The sequence below is a fragment of the Equus przewalskii genome, chromosome 5 (assembly GCF_037783145.1).
Source record: "Equus przewalskii isolate Varuska chromosome 5, EquPr2, whole genome shotgun sequence".
In the NCBI taxonomy this organism is placed as follows: Eukaryota; Metazoa; Chordata; class Mammalia; order Perissodactyla; family Equidae; genus Equus; species Equus przewalskii.
In genome coordinates, this window is record NC_091835.1 from 71,603,957 (window position 1) to 71,619,780 (window position 15,824).

The window sequence follows — 15,824 nt, forward strand, 5'->3', positions numbered from 1 at the left end:
AGCATGGCGTGCCAAGTGGTGCCATGTCCGCACCCAGGATCCCAGGCCGCCGAGAAGCGGAACATGCGCACTTAACTGCTGCGCCACCGGGCTGGCCCCAAGGTGTGCACTCTTAACAGGAGTAATGCCTGTTCCCTGGGGCAGGTACAGTGATGGCTGTTACAAAGGGTGAAAGTCTGAGCAGTGGAAACCTCCCCCACCTTCCAAGACACGCACCTTGGCCCAGAACCCTGGGTCCCATCCCATCCCACGCTGGGACTAAACTCTGAGCAGAGCCAGGGCAGACCCATCAGTTTCCTCCCTTCCCCACTGCAAAGGTTCCTCCCTCCTCCTCTTCCCACTGGTGGCCAGCTCACCAGGAGGCACAGTGGGAAATACTGCCTGGTATCCTCCCCAGGAAGCAGGGAGGAGCCCCCACCTACTCCCACACTCCCCGCCCCCAAGAGCCAGCTGTCCGGACAACCTTTCCTCTAGGCACACTTCATGATAAGAACACATTTTATTAGAATAGTTACACATACCATATAAATATATTTGTCCAAACTACAGGTCGGGGGAGGGACATTGGGGAAAGCTCTTATTGCTGTGGGGGAACCTGGAGCGGGAGGAAGGGCTGGGAAATGGGGACACCTGGGACCATTTGTTCCCCCCATCCCTCACCGAAGGCACAAATGCATTATTTCTTTCCATGTGAGGACATGGGGGGCGGCGGTGTGGCAGGGAAGGGCAGGAGATAGAGTACAGAAAACCTCAAACATACAAAAGAAACCTCCAAACTTAATACCTAATGGTATGGAAGGGGCTGGGCTGGGGTGCGGAAGGCCACGGTAGGGGAGAGAAAGAGGAACCAATGAAGCTCAGAACCGAAAGAGACCTGAAGAGGTCGTGATGTCCATGCTGCAGCCTCAGTGGAGGCCCGAGAAAAGTCAGGTAAACAAACACAGACCTCCGATAAGAGGGTGTGGGCCCCAGGGACTGGCTTTGGGGCATCAGAGAGTGTGTGAGTGTGAGTGTGAGTGTGAGTGTGTGTGTGTGAGTGTGTGTGTGTGTGTGTGTGTGGTGGTGGTGGTGGTGGTGGTGTGGGGCTGGTGTGAGTGACAGAGCAACCAGGGCTAGGAGACGGTGATTCTCTTCCTCTTGGGGAAGGCCTCCTCCATCCTGGTTCCTCCCAAACCGCTTTCAGGGGGTAAATTCAGCCACTGCTTCCAAGAAGGACCCCTGCCTGGACAAAAGAGCCAGGAGGAGAGGATGAAGTTGGAAAGCTTGGGATGAGAACGGCACACGGGAGTGGTTCTTAGGGAACAGAATATCATGGAGCCCCAGTGTGTTGGGCATAAGTGTATGTGCATGAATGTGTGTGTGTGTAAGTGTGTATTTTGTGCATGTACTGGGGAGGGTGAGATCACTCAAAGGTGAAAGGGTCCTGGGTGCTGAAGAAGAAGTGTCCATCCATGTGGTCCTCCAGGGCATCCTTATCACTCTCAGCTGGGAAGCGCTCCTTACAAATAGGGCACTCCTTCCACGGGGGGGTGGCAGGGCCCCCAGTGCTGGCCTCTGACAAGGGACCCACTGCAAACCCACTAAAGAAAGACAGAGGGGAAAGGAGAGGGTCAGTGAGCCCTGTTGCCTTCTTGACTTGCGGACCTCAGGGAGAGGGACCCATATACCCGGGCTCCCAGATTACCCTGTTCCTAATGCAGCTCCCAGTAGTTCTCTCTCCTAGCCTCTTCTACAGCATCTTTCTGCCCAGAATGTTGGAAGCCTTAGTTTCCTGGCTCCCTGTGCCCTCTCTTCTTCAGTCCCTGCTGGTTGCTGTAGTGCAGAGCCCATCCCCCAACCTCCTGTTCTCCTCCCTCCATCTCCGTCTGCTGCCTAATGAGGCTGAAAATGAGTCTGACATCGTCCTTCATCTTCCTGCTCCAGCCAAGAAGAATGACAGCATCACCCCCTTCCTGCCTGAGCCCATCTCACATCCAGGCAAAGCCAGGGGCGAGATGATAAAATCTCTCTTCCCCCTACCTTCCCCTCTTGACTGTGGAAGAAAAGGGATGCAGTGGGGGCCAATCTGATACCTGAACCCCCACCCCTGCAAGCCTCACTGCCCAGAGGGTCCCCCAGGGAAGGCAGGAAAGAGGGACAGCATCTCAGAGATGGCCAGTAGGATGCTGAATCCCAGCCTTCTCTCTGTTCCTGTCCCTGGGGGCCTTGGTCACCTCCCTTCCTCCCCGATGGAGCCTAGGTACCTACCTGGTGGCTGGGGAAGGGGGAGGGACAGGAGAGAGGGGATGCAGGGCAATTTGGGCTCCATGGAAGATGGTGCTAGAACAACACGAAGCCAGTTAAAGGCAGGGCCTCTGAGTGCACATGTACATTAAGATGGGGGCAGGGATTACCTGGACGCACCTAGGATTTGGAGTGCTGGCTAATTTTCTGTGTCAACCACACCTTTGTCTCCTTTTCTTGGCTGAGGCCAAGAAGAGGGAAGTCGGGGTAAGGGCATGGGGACTGTTCATCTGGATGTCCTTTCTACTGGCATCCTCCCACTTCCCTCTTGTCCTCCCTCTGCACCCACCTGGCCATGTCATAGAAGGCACTGCCCAGTTCAGGAAGCAGCAGGTTGGCCTCCTCACCCCCACTCTGCACAGCTGCCATCAGGACTGACTTCTCATCTTCAGCCTCCTGGGCACCAAAAAGATAGGGTTCCATTTTAGGGGAGCGTCCCACGATGGGGGAGTAGCTGTGGGACAGGCAAGGGAAGAGGAGCCTAGGGCGGGACAGAGAGCAGAGGGCTACAGGCAGAGTGGGTGGGAGAGGTGTTCTGGTGGGGGCCAGTGGATAAGAAGAGAATGAGTGGGGAGCAGGGGCTGGCAGCAGTGAGGCTAATGGGTAAGACTGGGTTTTGGGGTGGTGTCCGTTGGGTGCCTTTGGAGAGGCTGGGTCTGTCTCCTAGCCCCTAACAAAGAAAGAGAGCCCTGTATGGCTAAGACTTCCTGCTCTGGAGGCTGGGCCACCTGGGTTAGGCCCTACCTCCTCCTCCCTGGCCCTGCTCTGTCTCTTCTCCCTGCTCACCGAGTCAGAGCTACTGTCCTCAGCTGGCCCTGAGAGGTGGGGAGCAATGGGAGCCGGCTGGCTGATGACAACTAGGGGAGAAGCCTCTCGTGGCCCAGCAGGAGAGGAGCCTGGGTCTCCGTGCTCACACAGGCCATAGGGTGGCAGTCTCATGTCTTCTGGGGACTCATCCTCTGAGTCTGTCAGAGGCGCTGGGCAGCCTGTGGGAGAGGGAGCGGGCAGAGAAGAAAGGATGCTTTGTTAGAGGGTTGGATCAGCTCTGGCTCTTCTGCATGAGGGATACAGTTAAACTAGACAGGCCAGGGTCTGCGAAGGCAAAAAGGCACACACAGACGGCAGAGGCAGCTCCCAGAGGGGTCACGTGGAGCTTTCCCAACGTGGGGAGGTGGAGTGGGGAGGAGGTGTCACCAGATTGGGGGTGTACATACTCAGTCCCGCAGCACCCTCCTCGTCCTCTGTGGCAGCGTCCTCATTCCACTTCTCATCTGCCACTTTCTCCAGGCGGGCCTCCAGCTTTCTCATGTACTCCAGCAGTTCCTGGAGTTGGGGAGGTGCGAAGGGCTGGGAGGGTGCCAGCCCTGCTGCCCTGCTTCCCTTGCATCCCAGATGAACTCTGAACTCCTTAGGATTAGATGCCTTCACCAAAGGGCGGGACAGCCTGAGGCAGCTCCTCACCGCCTCCCCCGGGAGCCCTCCTTCACCCTTCCATCCCTCCCTGTGCCCAGCAATCCTCCACTGTCCTGCCAAGTCAGCTAACAGAAGGCGCCATGGTCCCATTTTTAGCCTCTGGGCCAAACTCTTAGAGATACCAGTCTCTAAGCCAAGAGATGACAAGAAGATACAAAGTTCCTAGCCCTCAGGTCCTCAACTCTGGCATCCGGGGAACCTGAGTTATGGAGTCTCACCTGCTTCTCCTCCTGCAACTGCTCCTTTTCCTTCTGGAGCACGCGCAGGGCTGACCGCAGCTCTGTCAGCTCCCGCTTGCTCTCTGACAACTGCACCTGAGGGCAAGGGCTCAGATGGGATCTGGAGCCTAGAATGGACCTCCCAGAACTTGGGCTCTAGGACCTGGACCCAACAACCGAGAACCATATCTCTCTGTGCCTTTGCTCCTCTCTTGCTTCGACACACACAGAGGAAGCCCCAACGTTCTTCTCCCGTGAGTCCCTTGTCTTGGCCACAGGAGACTCAGTCACCTGAGTCCTAGTGTCTGCCTCTTGGGTGTAGACCTGGATGACTGCTTCTGGGCTGGGTGCAGAGGCCTGGGTCATAGTGGGGGCACTCTGTAATTCTCCTAAGTCATTCTCACTAGGCCTAGAATGTGTGCCCTGAGAGCAGAAAGGAACATTGCATGTTTCAAACCAATGAGGGCTGGGAGGTGTGCAAGTGAGATGCCGCCCAACAGATAAGTGAGCACCTGGCTCTTCTGAGTCCACACTCAAGACAGAGGGAAGGGGCACTGATGTCTCAGGAGGCCAAGGACCAGGACTCATGGGTGGCGGGGCATCTCACCAGACTAGAATCCTTTTCCCGGGCCAGTTCAGTCTTGTACACTTGATTCTGGGTCCTCTCCTCCTGCACTGCCTTTTCTAGTCGAAGAATCTCTGCACTCAGCTTCAGGATCTTGTCCTTCTCTGCCTGGGATTTGGCCAAAAAGGAATATAGAAGGGTAAAGGTGATGAAAAAGGGATACCACTGGCAACAGCCCCATCCCTCACGGTGTCCCCTCCTTTATTTAATGGAATATGTGGGGAGCAATTTCCCCTTCTTGCCTTCCTCATTTCCTATACTTCCCAAATGAAGGAAGGGACTTGACAGCAAGGCACCTTGCTGATCAGGAATGGGCATTATGGCAAGGCAGGGTGCCTAGGATGGTAAATGTTTCTGAATAAAGATGGTAACCAAGGAAAGTGCCATGGAGATCAGGATTGGGACACTCTGCTTAGGGATGGGTCACACCTGGACAGTGAAGTATTCCTCCTGCGCAGCCCCTCCCAACCCCTAAGGCCTCTAAGGTTCCACGCCCCTTTGTCTCCTCCCAAGGGATCTGGCCACACAGAGGTGGGGGCCGTGGCTATGAGCTTGCCAGGTCCCCCTGTCCCTCTACCTCCACACTCTGCAGGAGCCCTGCCCGCTCCTTGCTCCACTGGCTTTTTTCCTCCTTCAAGTGCAGGGTGAGCTCAGCCAGCCTGCCGTTGACTCCAGCCACTTCCAGGCGGCTGCGGTGTAGCTCGGCCATGGTGCGGTCCCTGGCTCCCGCTGCGCTGGCCAACTCCTCCCCAAGGAGGGCGGCTTTCTGCTGGCTAGAGGCTGCAAGCTCCTGGGCCCCTCGAAGCTGCTCCTTCAGGGGCTCCAGCTCAGTCTCAAGACAAAGGAGGAGACGGAGATGAGAACTCCCAATGAATCATTTGTGAAGCAGGAAGGTACCCAGCCTCCCTCCTCCCCCCTGTACATCGGGACTCAGGATTGCTTGTTTAGTCATCAGCCATGTCTTTTCTCCAGACTTTTCTACAACTAGCCCGTGGAACTTTCTCTGCTTCCTGTTGCCTAGGGGTCTTCACTCACCACCCGCTGCTGGGCCTGGCCTAGGGTTTCCTTCATCTGGGCCACCTTGTCCTTCAGTCGCTGGGCCTGAGCACTCTGCTCCTCCTGCCGGCCCTTGGCCTCCTGCAGCTCCAAATTCAAGCGATGGTTCTCCTGTTGTGCCATTTGGAGCTCAGCCTGATGGAGGAGGGGGAGAGTAGGTAAGGAAAGGGATACACGTATTTGGGGTGGTGAGGGAGGTAAACCACTGTGATGAGTGAGGTCAAGGTTCCAGTTCTCAGATTTAACACAAACTCAAGCATTCAGCTCTTGCCAGCCCTTCCTGGGTTCCCAGCTCAAAGCAACTCAATCCTGAGCATCCAGTCTCCAGCTCCTGAGATGAGGTATCTGGCGTTACAGCCTGAATCTAGGTATCCCATGTCCCATTTCTGCTTCCCCACTCTTCCTTTTAAATCAAAACTCAGTCTGCGTGTCCTACGGGCCCCTGAAACTCGGCATATTCTCCCTCCCACTCCACCCCAGGCCTTCCCACTCTTACTTCGGTGCATGGAACTACCCTCTTCCCAAGTCCCCCAGGCTGGATACGCTGGTGCCATGCTTGGCTCTGTTCTCTGCCTAGTGGCCCACAGAAAAGCCTATTGCTCCTTCATCCGCTATCTTGTTCACAGCCATTTTCTCTCTTCTGCTATTGTCACAGCCTCTATTCTCACTCAGACTCTGGTCATTTCTTGCTTGGACTACTGAATAACCTCACAACTAGTTCACTTTCCACAAGGCAATCAGATCCATCTTCTATAAGTACAGTTCTTTAAGGCCACGTCACCCACTTGAAAATCCTCAATGCCTCTCACTGCTGACAGAATAAAGACTAAACTCAAGATCCTCTACCGTCTGACCTCCATCTTATCTCACACTCTTCACCCACACATTCAGCTGCCTGGAGTGTTCTACACTCTAAGCCTTTGCTTGTGTCCTTCTCGGATCCTAGAATGGCCTCCATTCATCCCTGTCTACCCAAAGTCTACCTACTCTTCACTGCTGAGCAAATGGTTTTCAAATAACCTTCCACGGAAGCCTAGGAGTCTGAAGAGGCAATTTAGAGGTTCTGCAGATATTTGATTTGAACTGCGTCTAAATTATTAAGAATTCTGTTAAAAGCCAATGCACAAACTCACAAGTTAACACACTGGAGATCACCACTCCAATGAGATGTGCTTCCAGGTTAATTCGTTTTTGTGCAAACCTCAGAATAAAATTTCTATTGTATTTTCTATTTAAGTGAAGAGCAAATTGAGATTGCAAGGCGGATAGTTTAAAACATGTTATTTGCACCTACTTGTGTGTGAGACTCAAGGTGTTCTTAATGTTGTACAACCCAAACGAAACACAAAAATACACTGGCTGCCGAGGCTGACAGAACGGCCGTCCATAACCTCCAATTTTGAAGTCTGGTACCCATCAAAATGACCTAGCTGCTTTCATCACCTTATAAGTAAATGATATACATTTGAATTTATAAACATAAGTTTGCAGTAATCAAATATCGCTTATATTTATTCAATGAGGTTCCACATAAGATGTCAGCTTCATTGTGGGGCAGGAAGGAAGGGTTCTGCTGCTAAAAAAGTTTGAAAATAGAAGGCTAGTTTATGCCCCCTTTTTAAAAGCCCTTTCTAACGTCCCTACAAGATGTGCTCTCATCCACCTCTGTGGGGCATCATAATGCTCTATTATACTTCTCTGGTGACACTGATTATATTCCACTTTGACAAGTCCTGATTTGGGTACACGACTGATGCTCCCCAGGAGAGTGCACACAACAGCTTCTTTACATCTTATCCCCATCAGTGCCCAGCACTCAGAAGAGACTCAGTCAACACTAGACGGACAACGGAGAAAGCGAACCAACATGGAGCCCTTACCTCACTTTGCTCCTTGTCCGCTTGCACCTCCTTCAGTTGCCCAAGGAGCTTCTCTTGTTCCCGAGTCAGAGCCTTCACTGTGTCTCTAACCCTGTGAGTGGGGTACAGAATGTCAGAGAACCCACTGGTCACCAGAGAAAGGAGGACTCAGACTCCTGTCTTGAGCTCCTCTTCTGGTGCTCCTCAGGGCCCAGACCTCCACTTCTCTCTGGGGTGCTCAATCTTCAAACCAAGATGCTCCTGTTCTATGCCCTAAGCACCCAAGATTCCTGGTTCTAGAGCACAATCTAGAAATAAGGAGTTTTTCTTTTCTCTTTATGTATCACTTTAAGGAATGTTCTGCTGATGGCTTCCTGGTTGTTTTCACTTAATCAAGAGACTGGAACCCAGTCTTTCTAGACAGGTGACAGTCATTATTGATTATAAACTTTTGATCTAGATCAGAAGTTGGCAGATTTTTTTTCTGTAAAGGGCCTGATAGTAAACATTTTAGGATTTGCAGGCCATGCAGCCTCTGTGGCAACTACTCAATTCTGCCATTGCAGTGTGGAAGCAGCCATAGACAATATGGAAATGAAGGAGCACAGCTGTTCCAATAAAACTTTATTTATGAACACTGAAATCTGAATTTCACATAATTTTCACATGTCAAAATATTCTTCTTTTGTTTTTCAAACATCAAAAATTGTCAAGACCATTCTTACCTTGTGGGCTATACAAAAACAGGCTGGACTTGGCACGTGGGCCACAGTATGCAGACCCCTGGTCTCAAAAGTCCTTAATCCTTTCCAGATGCTCAGCCTGATCCTTGCTTTTCTCTCCTATGACTTAGAACCTAGGCATTTAGTGTCTCCCGAGGGCAAGAACATACCCTGCACTAAAGAAGCCTTGGGGATCAACTCACTTTTCACTCTGGGCCTTGGGTAGGATGACCCTTTCCCTTAAAGAGTTAAAAAAGATAGCAAATCTACCAGTACTGAATGAAAGAAAATTATGTCATTTGATGAAAGAAAGAACTAGAGTGTTTGTCCTGGTGAAAATCTGAAGGACAGGCATGGGAGGTGCTATTTGGTAGAAATACTAGCTGTGTGGTAGAAGAAAGAAATTTCTCCTATGTGGCTCCAGAGGTCTAAACCAGGACCGATGAGTGAAAGTGAGAGGAGGGTAGAGTTTGGCTTAAGGCAAGAGATACAAAAAGGACAGCTGTCTGATATCGCAGGGGGCTGCCCCCTGAGGTAGTGATCTTCTCTTGCACACCCTCTTAAATACCTTACATTCTTCCCAACGCTAAGATTCTAGGACTTATACCTATTATCAGGCAGAGATTCCACAACATTCCTGCATCACCAGTTTGAACATTTCCTAATAGTGAGAACAGCGTGTAATCTTATTCTTTGCTGTAGCAAAATCTAAAATCCACCCTCTCTTATCTTTTTTTCTTTTTTTTGAGGAAGATTAGCCTTGAGCTAACATCTGCTGCCAATTCTCCTCTTCTTGCCGAGGAAGACTGGCCCTGAGCTAACATCCGGGCCCATCTTCCTGTACTTTATATGTGGGACGCCTACCACAGCATGACGAGCCAAGCAGTGCCATGTCCGCACCTGGGATCCAAACCAGTGAACCCCAGGCCGCCGAGAAGCGGAACGTGCGAAGTTAACCGCTGCACCACTGGGCCGGCCCATCACCCTCTCTTATCTTGCACTGACTGTTCCATCCATTCTGTTCTTCCAAATCCTCCCCTCCTAGCTCCTCCTTAGCCTTTGCTGGCCAATAAATGGTAACTACGATTATTTCTGAAGGTGAAGAATACAGAATAGATTAGGAAAGACGGAAAAGAGCTCGGCAGAAAAAGATATCCCCCGTAATTGGAATACCGTGAGTGAGGCTGAGAAGGGAAAGAGGAACCATGTGAGAGAGGGAGCAGGTTTGCCTGCCTGAAACAGGAGAGTCACAGGAAATGAAGGGGAATCACGGGGATAGGGGAGGTCCCCTCACCTATCCAGCTCCACCTCCTTTGTCAGCACTTTCTCACTGATGGTCTGGATGTCATCCTCCAGCTCCAGGATGCGTGCCACATGGTCTCCCTGTTGCCGGCTCAGAATGTCCCTCTCTTCCGTGAGCTCCCCGTGGGACCGGGAAAGCCCCTGGAATTAAGGTTTCCCCAGAAGAAGAGAGAAGTTGGGACTTATCTCTCAAAGAGTGGAATCAAGGCTTAGGAGGAACATACCAGTGTTTGACTGTCCCCACTCCTCATACCCCACAGCCCGTCACCTTCCTTGCAAAAGAAATGGAAGGGGAACATCCCCCTACTGGTGAATACAGCCACCTCGCCCTACCCCAGCATTCCTGTGTTCAAACAACAGAGTCTCAGGACAAATTTGGGGCATGTCCCCTTTCATATCCAGTTTAATCCCACCTGTTACCTCTTAAACCTATTTCTTTGATGCCAGAACCATCTCAAAGCCCCACTAACATCTCCCCTGTACCCTCTTCACTGGGTTCAGATTTTGGACCCTGGGTGAATAGCCAGGCCCCGTCCCCAACCTGACACAGCTCCCACCTTGTACTGCTCCGTCAAGTCCGCGTGCCCCTGCCTGGCGGTGGCCAGAGCTGTCTCGAGCTCCTGTACTCGGCTCCTCAGCTCTGTCACCTGCCCCTCCAGCTGCAGCTTCAGCTGCATCAGGTCATTCCTCTCCTGCTGGCTCTCGTCCAGCTGGTTCTACAGGGGCAGGATGAGAAAGGGGGTGTGCTTGTGGGCGCCCATCCTCAGGTCCGGTCCCCATCACTGTGCAGACGCATTTTGGGGTTGGGAAGTTAAATCAGTACAGGCTATGAGGACGCAAGTCGGGGGAGGCCTGGTGTGCTACTGAATCCTGCCCGCCACCCAGCAGACAAACCAGCTTCTGGCCTTCCTAACTGCCCACCCCTCTCTTACCTCTTCCCACCCAAGGCCTGGCCCCTTTGCTCAGCACCTGTAGGAAGGCCTCGTCTGGCAGAAGTCTTTCTCAGTCCACACAGATAAGAGGGCATGGCTCCCCTAACTTTACCCCATCTGTTCTGGAGTCAGACAGATGTGGCTTTAAGTCTCCAGTACAATTTTTACTAGCTATGTGACTTTGAACAAGTTACTTAACTTCTCTGAGTCTGTGTCCTCATCGGTAAGGCAATCCCTTAGCTTGGGTTGTTGTAAGGTTTAAATGAGAATAATGAATGTAAAAACAGAACATGGAGCTGGAGCTCACACATCTCTGACTCATGTAAGATATAAATACCTTCTTCCCATTCTTGTGTTGATACCATGTGTTTAGAGGGTTCTAGAGGGCAGGAGTTTGTCTAAATCATAGACAAGGTACTCATTCTCACCTTCTGAGCCTTCTTCAGGCCTGCCCTCCTGTCAAGGGAATGTACTTCCTCCCCACCTGGCCCTGGCCCTCACTTTCCTTCAGGAAATCTTCCTTGCTAACATCTGCCCTCACTCCCTAATTCTCCTCTATTTGGTCTAATAGAAAAATAATACAAGTCACATATATAATTTTAAACTTTCTAGTAGACACATGAAAGAGGAAAAATTAATTTTAAGGATATTTTATCTAATCCAGTGTATCCAAAATGTTATCATTTTAACATACAATCCATACAAAAATCATTGAGATGTTTACATTCTTTTTTAATGCTAAGTCTGCAAAATGCACTGTGGGTTTTACCCATACAGTACAGCTCAGTCTGGACCAGTCACGCTTCAAGTGCTCAAGAGCCACGTGTGGGCAGCGGCTCCAGTCTTGGACAGGGCGGGTCTGGGGCCCTATCCACCTGCTCTTGCTCCTCACTTGTCCTGAAGAGGGTCTCATCCTCCCCTCCCTCTGAGCGTTCCTTCCCTGGAGTGGCCTCCCGCCACACTCTGCATCTTCCTCCAGGGCCTAGGGCAGGATGCAGAGCTTGGAGAAGGAGGGCTCCAAAAGTTCTTATGAAATCTTGAGTGACGCTGGCCTGTGGGTGGCTTGCTTTCCTGCCTGACATTTTCCTGTTGACACTCAACTGAGGCTCCTTGAAGACAAGACTGTGTGTAACTCCCAGTGAGGTTTTCGGCTGAGGCTAGAGCCGGGGGTGGGGTGGGGGGGTCGGTGAAGCGGGAAGGGGCCCTCGCAGTGCTGTCCTCCCACTCCCTTGCCTGGGAGCAGCTCTGCCGCTCTGTTCTCACCTGCAGCACAGTTGCCTTGGGAACAACCAGCAGGATGTCAGAGCCCCCGTCAGTCTCCTCCAGGGTCACCAGTTCATCCATGGGCCTTGGCTCTCGGAACTGGAAAGGGGGGCTCTGCCCACACACCCGGCCCTGGCGGTTCACGTAGCGGAACTGGTAGAGCTGGGCTCCTGGTTTGGGCAGGTAGCTGGCTGTGGGAAGAACAGACCCAGGATCCCAATATGATCCCAGGCTCTCATGCACTCAGCAGGTCCTCCTCCCCCTGGGTGTGTCTTGGTATCCACTGTCGTGGCTCCAGCCCCTTGCCCCCTGTTCCATATACTGTTTTCTCTCCTCTCCACCTCCTGCAGGCTATTTCTGTTCCCTGGGATACTCTTCTCCCTCCTTTCTGCCTAGCCCTCCCTTTCCTCTCCTGCCCAAACCTACCCTCTACCATTTATTAAGCGGCCACCATGTACCAGGCACTGCGCTAACAGCTTTACCTGTATCATTTTAATCCTCATACAGTCCCTGTAAGCCAGGCATCATCCCCTTTTGTGGTTAAGATAAGAGACACAGACAGCTTAAGCAATTTTCCCAAGGTCAAATAGCCTGTAAATACTCGAGCTGAGATTTGAACCTAGGTCTTTCAGAATCTAACGACCACCATCTTCTCAATATATGACGCCGCCTTTCCCTCTTCCCTACCCCCAGCCCCTCCTCCTTTTGGTTGGAGGCAGGATTAGCTGCCCTCTATAGTTCTTTCTATCTCAAAATCCATGATTCCGTGATAATCCCATGATTCTGTGTCTGCTGAGCCCTGTCAGATGTATTTCTTATTTTACTCATTAGCACTTATTTTTCTTTGTCCTCTGTGCCTAACTTTTACGTTTCTGAGCCCACTACCTTCTTCTAAATCTCCATCCCCCTGGCTCCTCTCTCTGGTTTTCCATCTTCCCTTGTACCTTGGAACTGGACACTGGCATGGACAGGGGCACCATCGGTTGCACTTTCAGGCACCGAAGACCACACAAATGTGTGGTAATCCCGAACACATGCTGCCTCCACCTGTGAAGGCCCAAAGTGGGAGAGGGGTGTCGTGGTAGAACTACCAGCTAGATGGTAGAAAGGGCTGAGGGGTTGAACGGGGGGATAGGATGCGGTTATGATGGCAAGGATGGTGAGAGTGAGGAAAGTGGAGGGACACTAATGTGTCAGGAGAGAACAAGGCTAAGACAGGGAGAAGATGGCCTCTGTCATGTGTGACATCCTTCTCCCTTCTCTATCAACATGAGAGAATCCAAGAACCTAGTCATTCCCCTTATCCCAACCAACCCATGGCTGATAAACCTGAGCCAAAGGGGTTCCAAGGATACCTTGAAGATGCCAATCCAGTCACTGGCACTAGGCATGGTGCCTGGGGGAAGGGTGTAGTGACATTCCACCTTGGTGTTGGGGATGTAGGTCCGTGCTACATTCAGAAAGTTGACTCCACCCCGGGATGGGGCCCGGCTTAGTGATGATTCTTCCATCCTGCCCTTGAGATAGATGCTCTCCTATGAAACAAAGGGTTAATGTCCTAAAGTCTCTCCACGCCATCTTTCTCCCCCAACTCCATCCCCACACCCCCACAGCCCCTGCCACTACACCTGGAGGTGAAGGCATATCTGCTTTCCAGCCCCTGAGGGTTATAATACCCTTAGAGGTATCATTCTTAGACTCCAGGACATAGGTCTGGCCTTCTGAGTCAGTCCCCATCCTGTCTCACACTGCATCCTCTCTGAGTCACAGACCCTTCCTAGAGTTGAGATCTCTCTAATTTCTGCTCCCTTTTCACAGCCCCACTGACCAAATCTCAGTATCCCAGGCTCTGCCCCTCTCAGTCCCTCCTTTTCCACCTCTTAACGTCCTTCATCAGCCTCCATCTCCCTGTCCCATCCTTCACATCTTCTGGCCTTTGAATTCAAAATCCAACTGAGGTGGGGGAGCCCCTTCATTCTGAGCAGGTCTCCGTGCCCACGCCAGCTGTACCCAGGAATGACTTATGACACCTGAAAACAGCAATAACCTCTGAAAGTAATGACTGAGTCTTCAGAGCAGGAATATGGCTGGGAGGACAAGAGCCCAATTCTCAGGCCCCTGAACTCTCCGTGCTCTCCCCATCTCAAAGCTGTCTATCCCCATAAATAGAAAAAAGCTGCCGTTCTCATCCAAGAGACAAAGGGAAAGGGAGGATAAATAGAAACACAGGTTCTGTCCCTCAACTTCATTACTCCAGGAAGTCAAGAATTGTGGAGGTGGCTGCTTCAAGGGTGGAGCGAAACACTTGGCAGGAACGTGGTGGTGTAGGGAGATGGAATGTGGGGGCCTGGAGCCAGGAAAGCCCCGCCCCTGGCCAAGGCACAGACTGGAAGGTGGGAAGTAAGGGGCTCTGAGAAGGGGAAAATGTATATATAATGTTGAGAGGAGGGAGAGAAAGTTCAAAAAAACCCTAACATTCTTCTCTTCGGGTCTTGCCTGGAGTGGGACTAGAAACCTGCTGGTTCGACTGTACGTCAACCCAGCTCTAGTGTTCCCCGCCCCATTTTCCCTCTGCTTCCCTCGGCCTCAATTCCAAGTGCCTGAATCCTTCCATCTGCTTGGATTGGTAGTGGGAGGCATGCTATAGGATGGGATTGACAGGGAGAGGTGTTCCAAGCTAGTGGGGAGAGTTAATTGGAAAATCTGGGGGTGGGTGAGGAAAGATAACAATAACAGTTAAGAGAACTCCTCAGCCTAGAGTTGTGAGATGACCATCATCATCTCTCCAGCCCCCTAATCTTCACCCTGTGTCAGCCCCAGCTGACAGCATCCAATCAGCCATGGCCACTAGTCATGTGCATGCCCCTAAACATCACAAACCCACACCAGTCTGAAATCAGAGGGGTAGGAACTTTAAAAGACAGAAACACAGTACAAAAGGAAAGGTGGGCCAGCTCTACAAAAAGGAGCAACTTCTCCCTCCAAAACAGAGATTGACTAGAGAACAAGAGGTTTCTCTGGATTTTCATCTCTCTGAAAAATCCTTAGTTAAAACTAGTGCATGTTTCCTCCAAACACAATTCCTCTGGCTTTCTAAGGGGATGAATTGTCACTAAAGATCTAAGCCTGGTGATCCCCCACTACTCCCCACAAATAAAATCCATAACAGCTGGAAACATTCCCCAGGCCTGAAGAGAAAGCTCTGGGCACCTAAAGTGTATGTGTGTGGCTAGATTCAGGTGTTCACACGAGGGGGGTGTCCCACCCCCCACTCTGTAGGGCTCTAGAGTTCCTTGACGTTCTACAACTTGGGAGGTTTTTTTCTCCAGGGATCCAGCGTGGTAAAGGTTTTTGGTCGGGGGTGCCGGGGGTAAGGGGAAAGGGAAGGTTTGTAGGGGCCAAGTCTTGCCTGGGAGCGAATGAACCAAAATTTCACCTCCCCCAAACTCCCTGAAGCGTATCAGGCTTTCTAGAGAAGTACTGAGAGGTAGGTGAGAACAATGAGGGGCAACCCCCTGATTCGGGCCCTCTCGAGACCAAGAACTCCCCAAAACAGTAGGGGTGGCATCCCCAGTACGGAAAGTGTTAAAAGACAAACGCTCTTGCATCCCCCTTCTACAGTTCTCTTACATTATCCTTTCAGAGACTGGAAATCGGGGTGACCCCCATAAGATCGCCCCCAAATTAGGCCAAGTTTCTTACCCCACAGACGGATCAGCTGTTCCCTCACCTTTCACCAACAACAAAAACAGCACTCCGACTCCGGGAGGGGAGGGAGAAGACTGGCCGCGAGGGCTTCTGGGTTTTGTGGTTTCTCTGCGTCCCTTTGCCGGGGAGTCGGCTCGGAACTGGGACTACGAATCCCAGGAGGCTGTGCGCAAGGAGGGCGGAGCAGAGGGCGGCCGTGGCGGCGGCCTCCCCATGGCATCCTGGGAGGCGTAGTTCTCACGTCCATGGCAGCTAACGAGGGTGTGTCCACCGAAGGACTTCAAGCCCCATGATTCCTTAGGAGGGGGCTGGCTGTATTAGTGGTGACTGCTGGTTTGTAACGTGCGTGGTTGCGGGTGGGGAGGAGTTACGGCTCTAACGCC

General features: G+C 51.8%; 1 protein-coding gene across 1 annotated transcript; it reads right to left on the minus strand.

The window, feature by feature from the left end:
• Positions 1-480: 480 nt before the first annotated feature.
• CALCOCO1 (calcium binding and coiled-coil domain 1) lies at positions 481-15,602 on the minus strand. Its single transcript, XM_008527564.2, has 15 exons — positions 15,436-15,602; positions 13,089-13,268; positions 12,678-12,780; positions 11,734-11,924; positions 10,096-10,254; positions 9,531-9,679; positions 7,536-7,626; positions 5,635-5,790; positions 5,177-5,431; positions 4,582-4,707; positions 3,975-4,070; positions 3,498-3,606; positions 3,070-3,269; positions 2,573-2,679; positions 481-1,580 (listed from the first exon to the last, which is right to left on the minus strand). Exons 2-15 carry the CDS (start codon positions 13,242-13,244, stop codon positions 1,403-1,405), a joined length of 2,076 nt encoding a protein of 691 aa, XP_008525786.2. The 5' UTR covers positions 13,245-13,268; positions 15,436-15,602; the 3' UTR covers positions 481-1,402.
• Between the last annotated feature and the right edge of the window lie 222 nt (positions 15,603-15,824).

Bases quoted from the DNA above. Each gene is read 5' to 3' on its own strand.
- CALCOCO1 (XM_008527564.2), bottom strand. From the start codon at position 13,244: ATGGAAGAATCATCACTAAGCCGGGCCCCATCCCGGGGTGGAGTCAAC. The intron at 9,680-10,095 runs GTGGGAGCTGTG...CCTTAATTCCAG, and splicing joins ACTTGACGGAGCAGTACAAG to GGGCTTTCCCGGTCCCACGG. The intron at 4,071-4,581 runs GTGAGATGCCCC...CCTTGCCCTCAG, and splicing joins GGGAAAAGGATTCTAGTCTG to GTGCAGTTGTCAGAGAGCAA.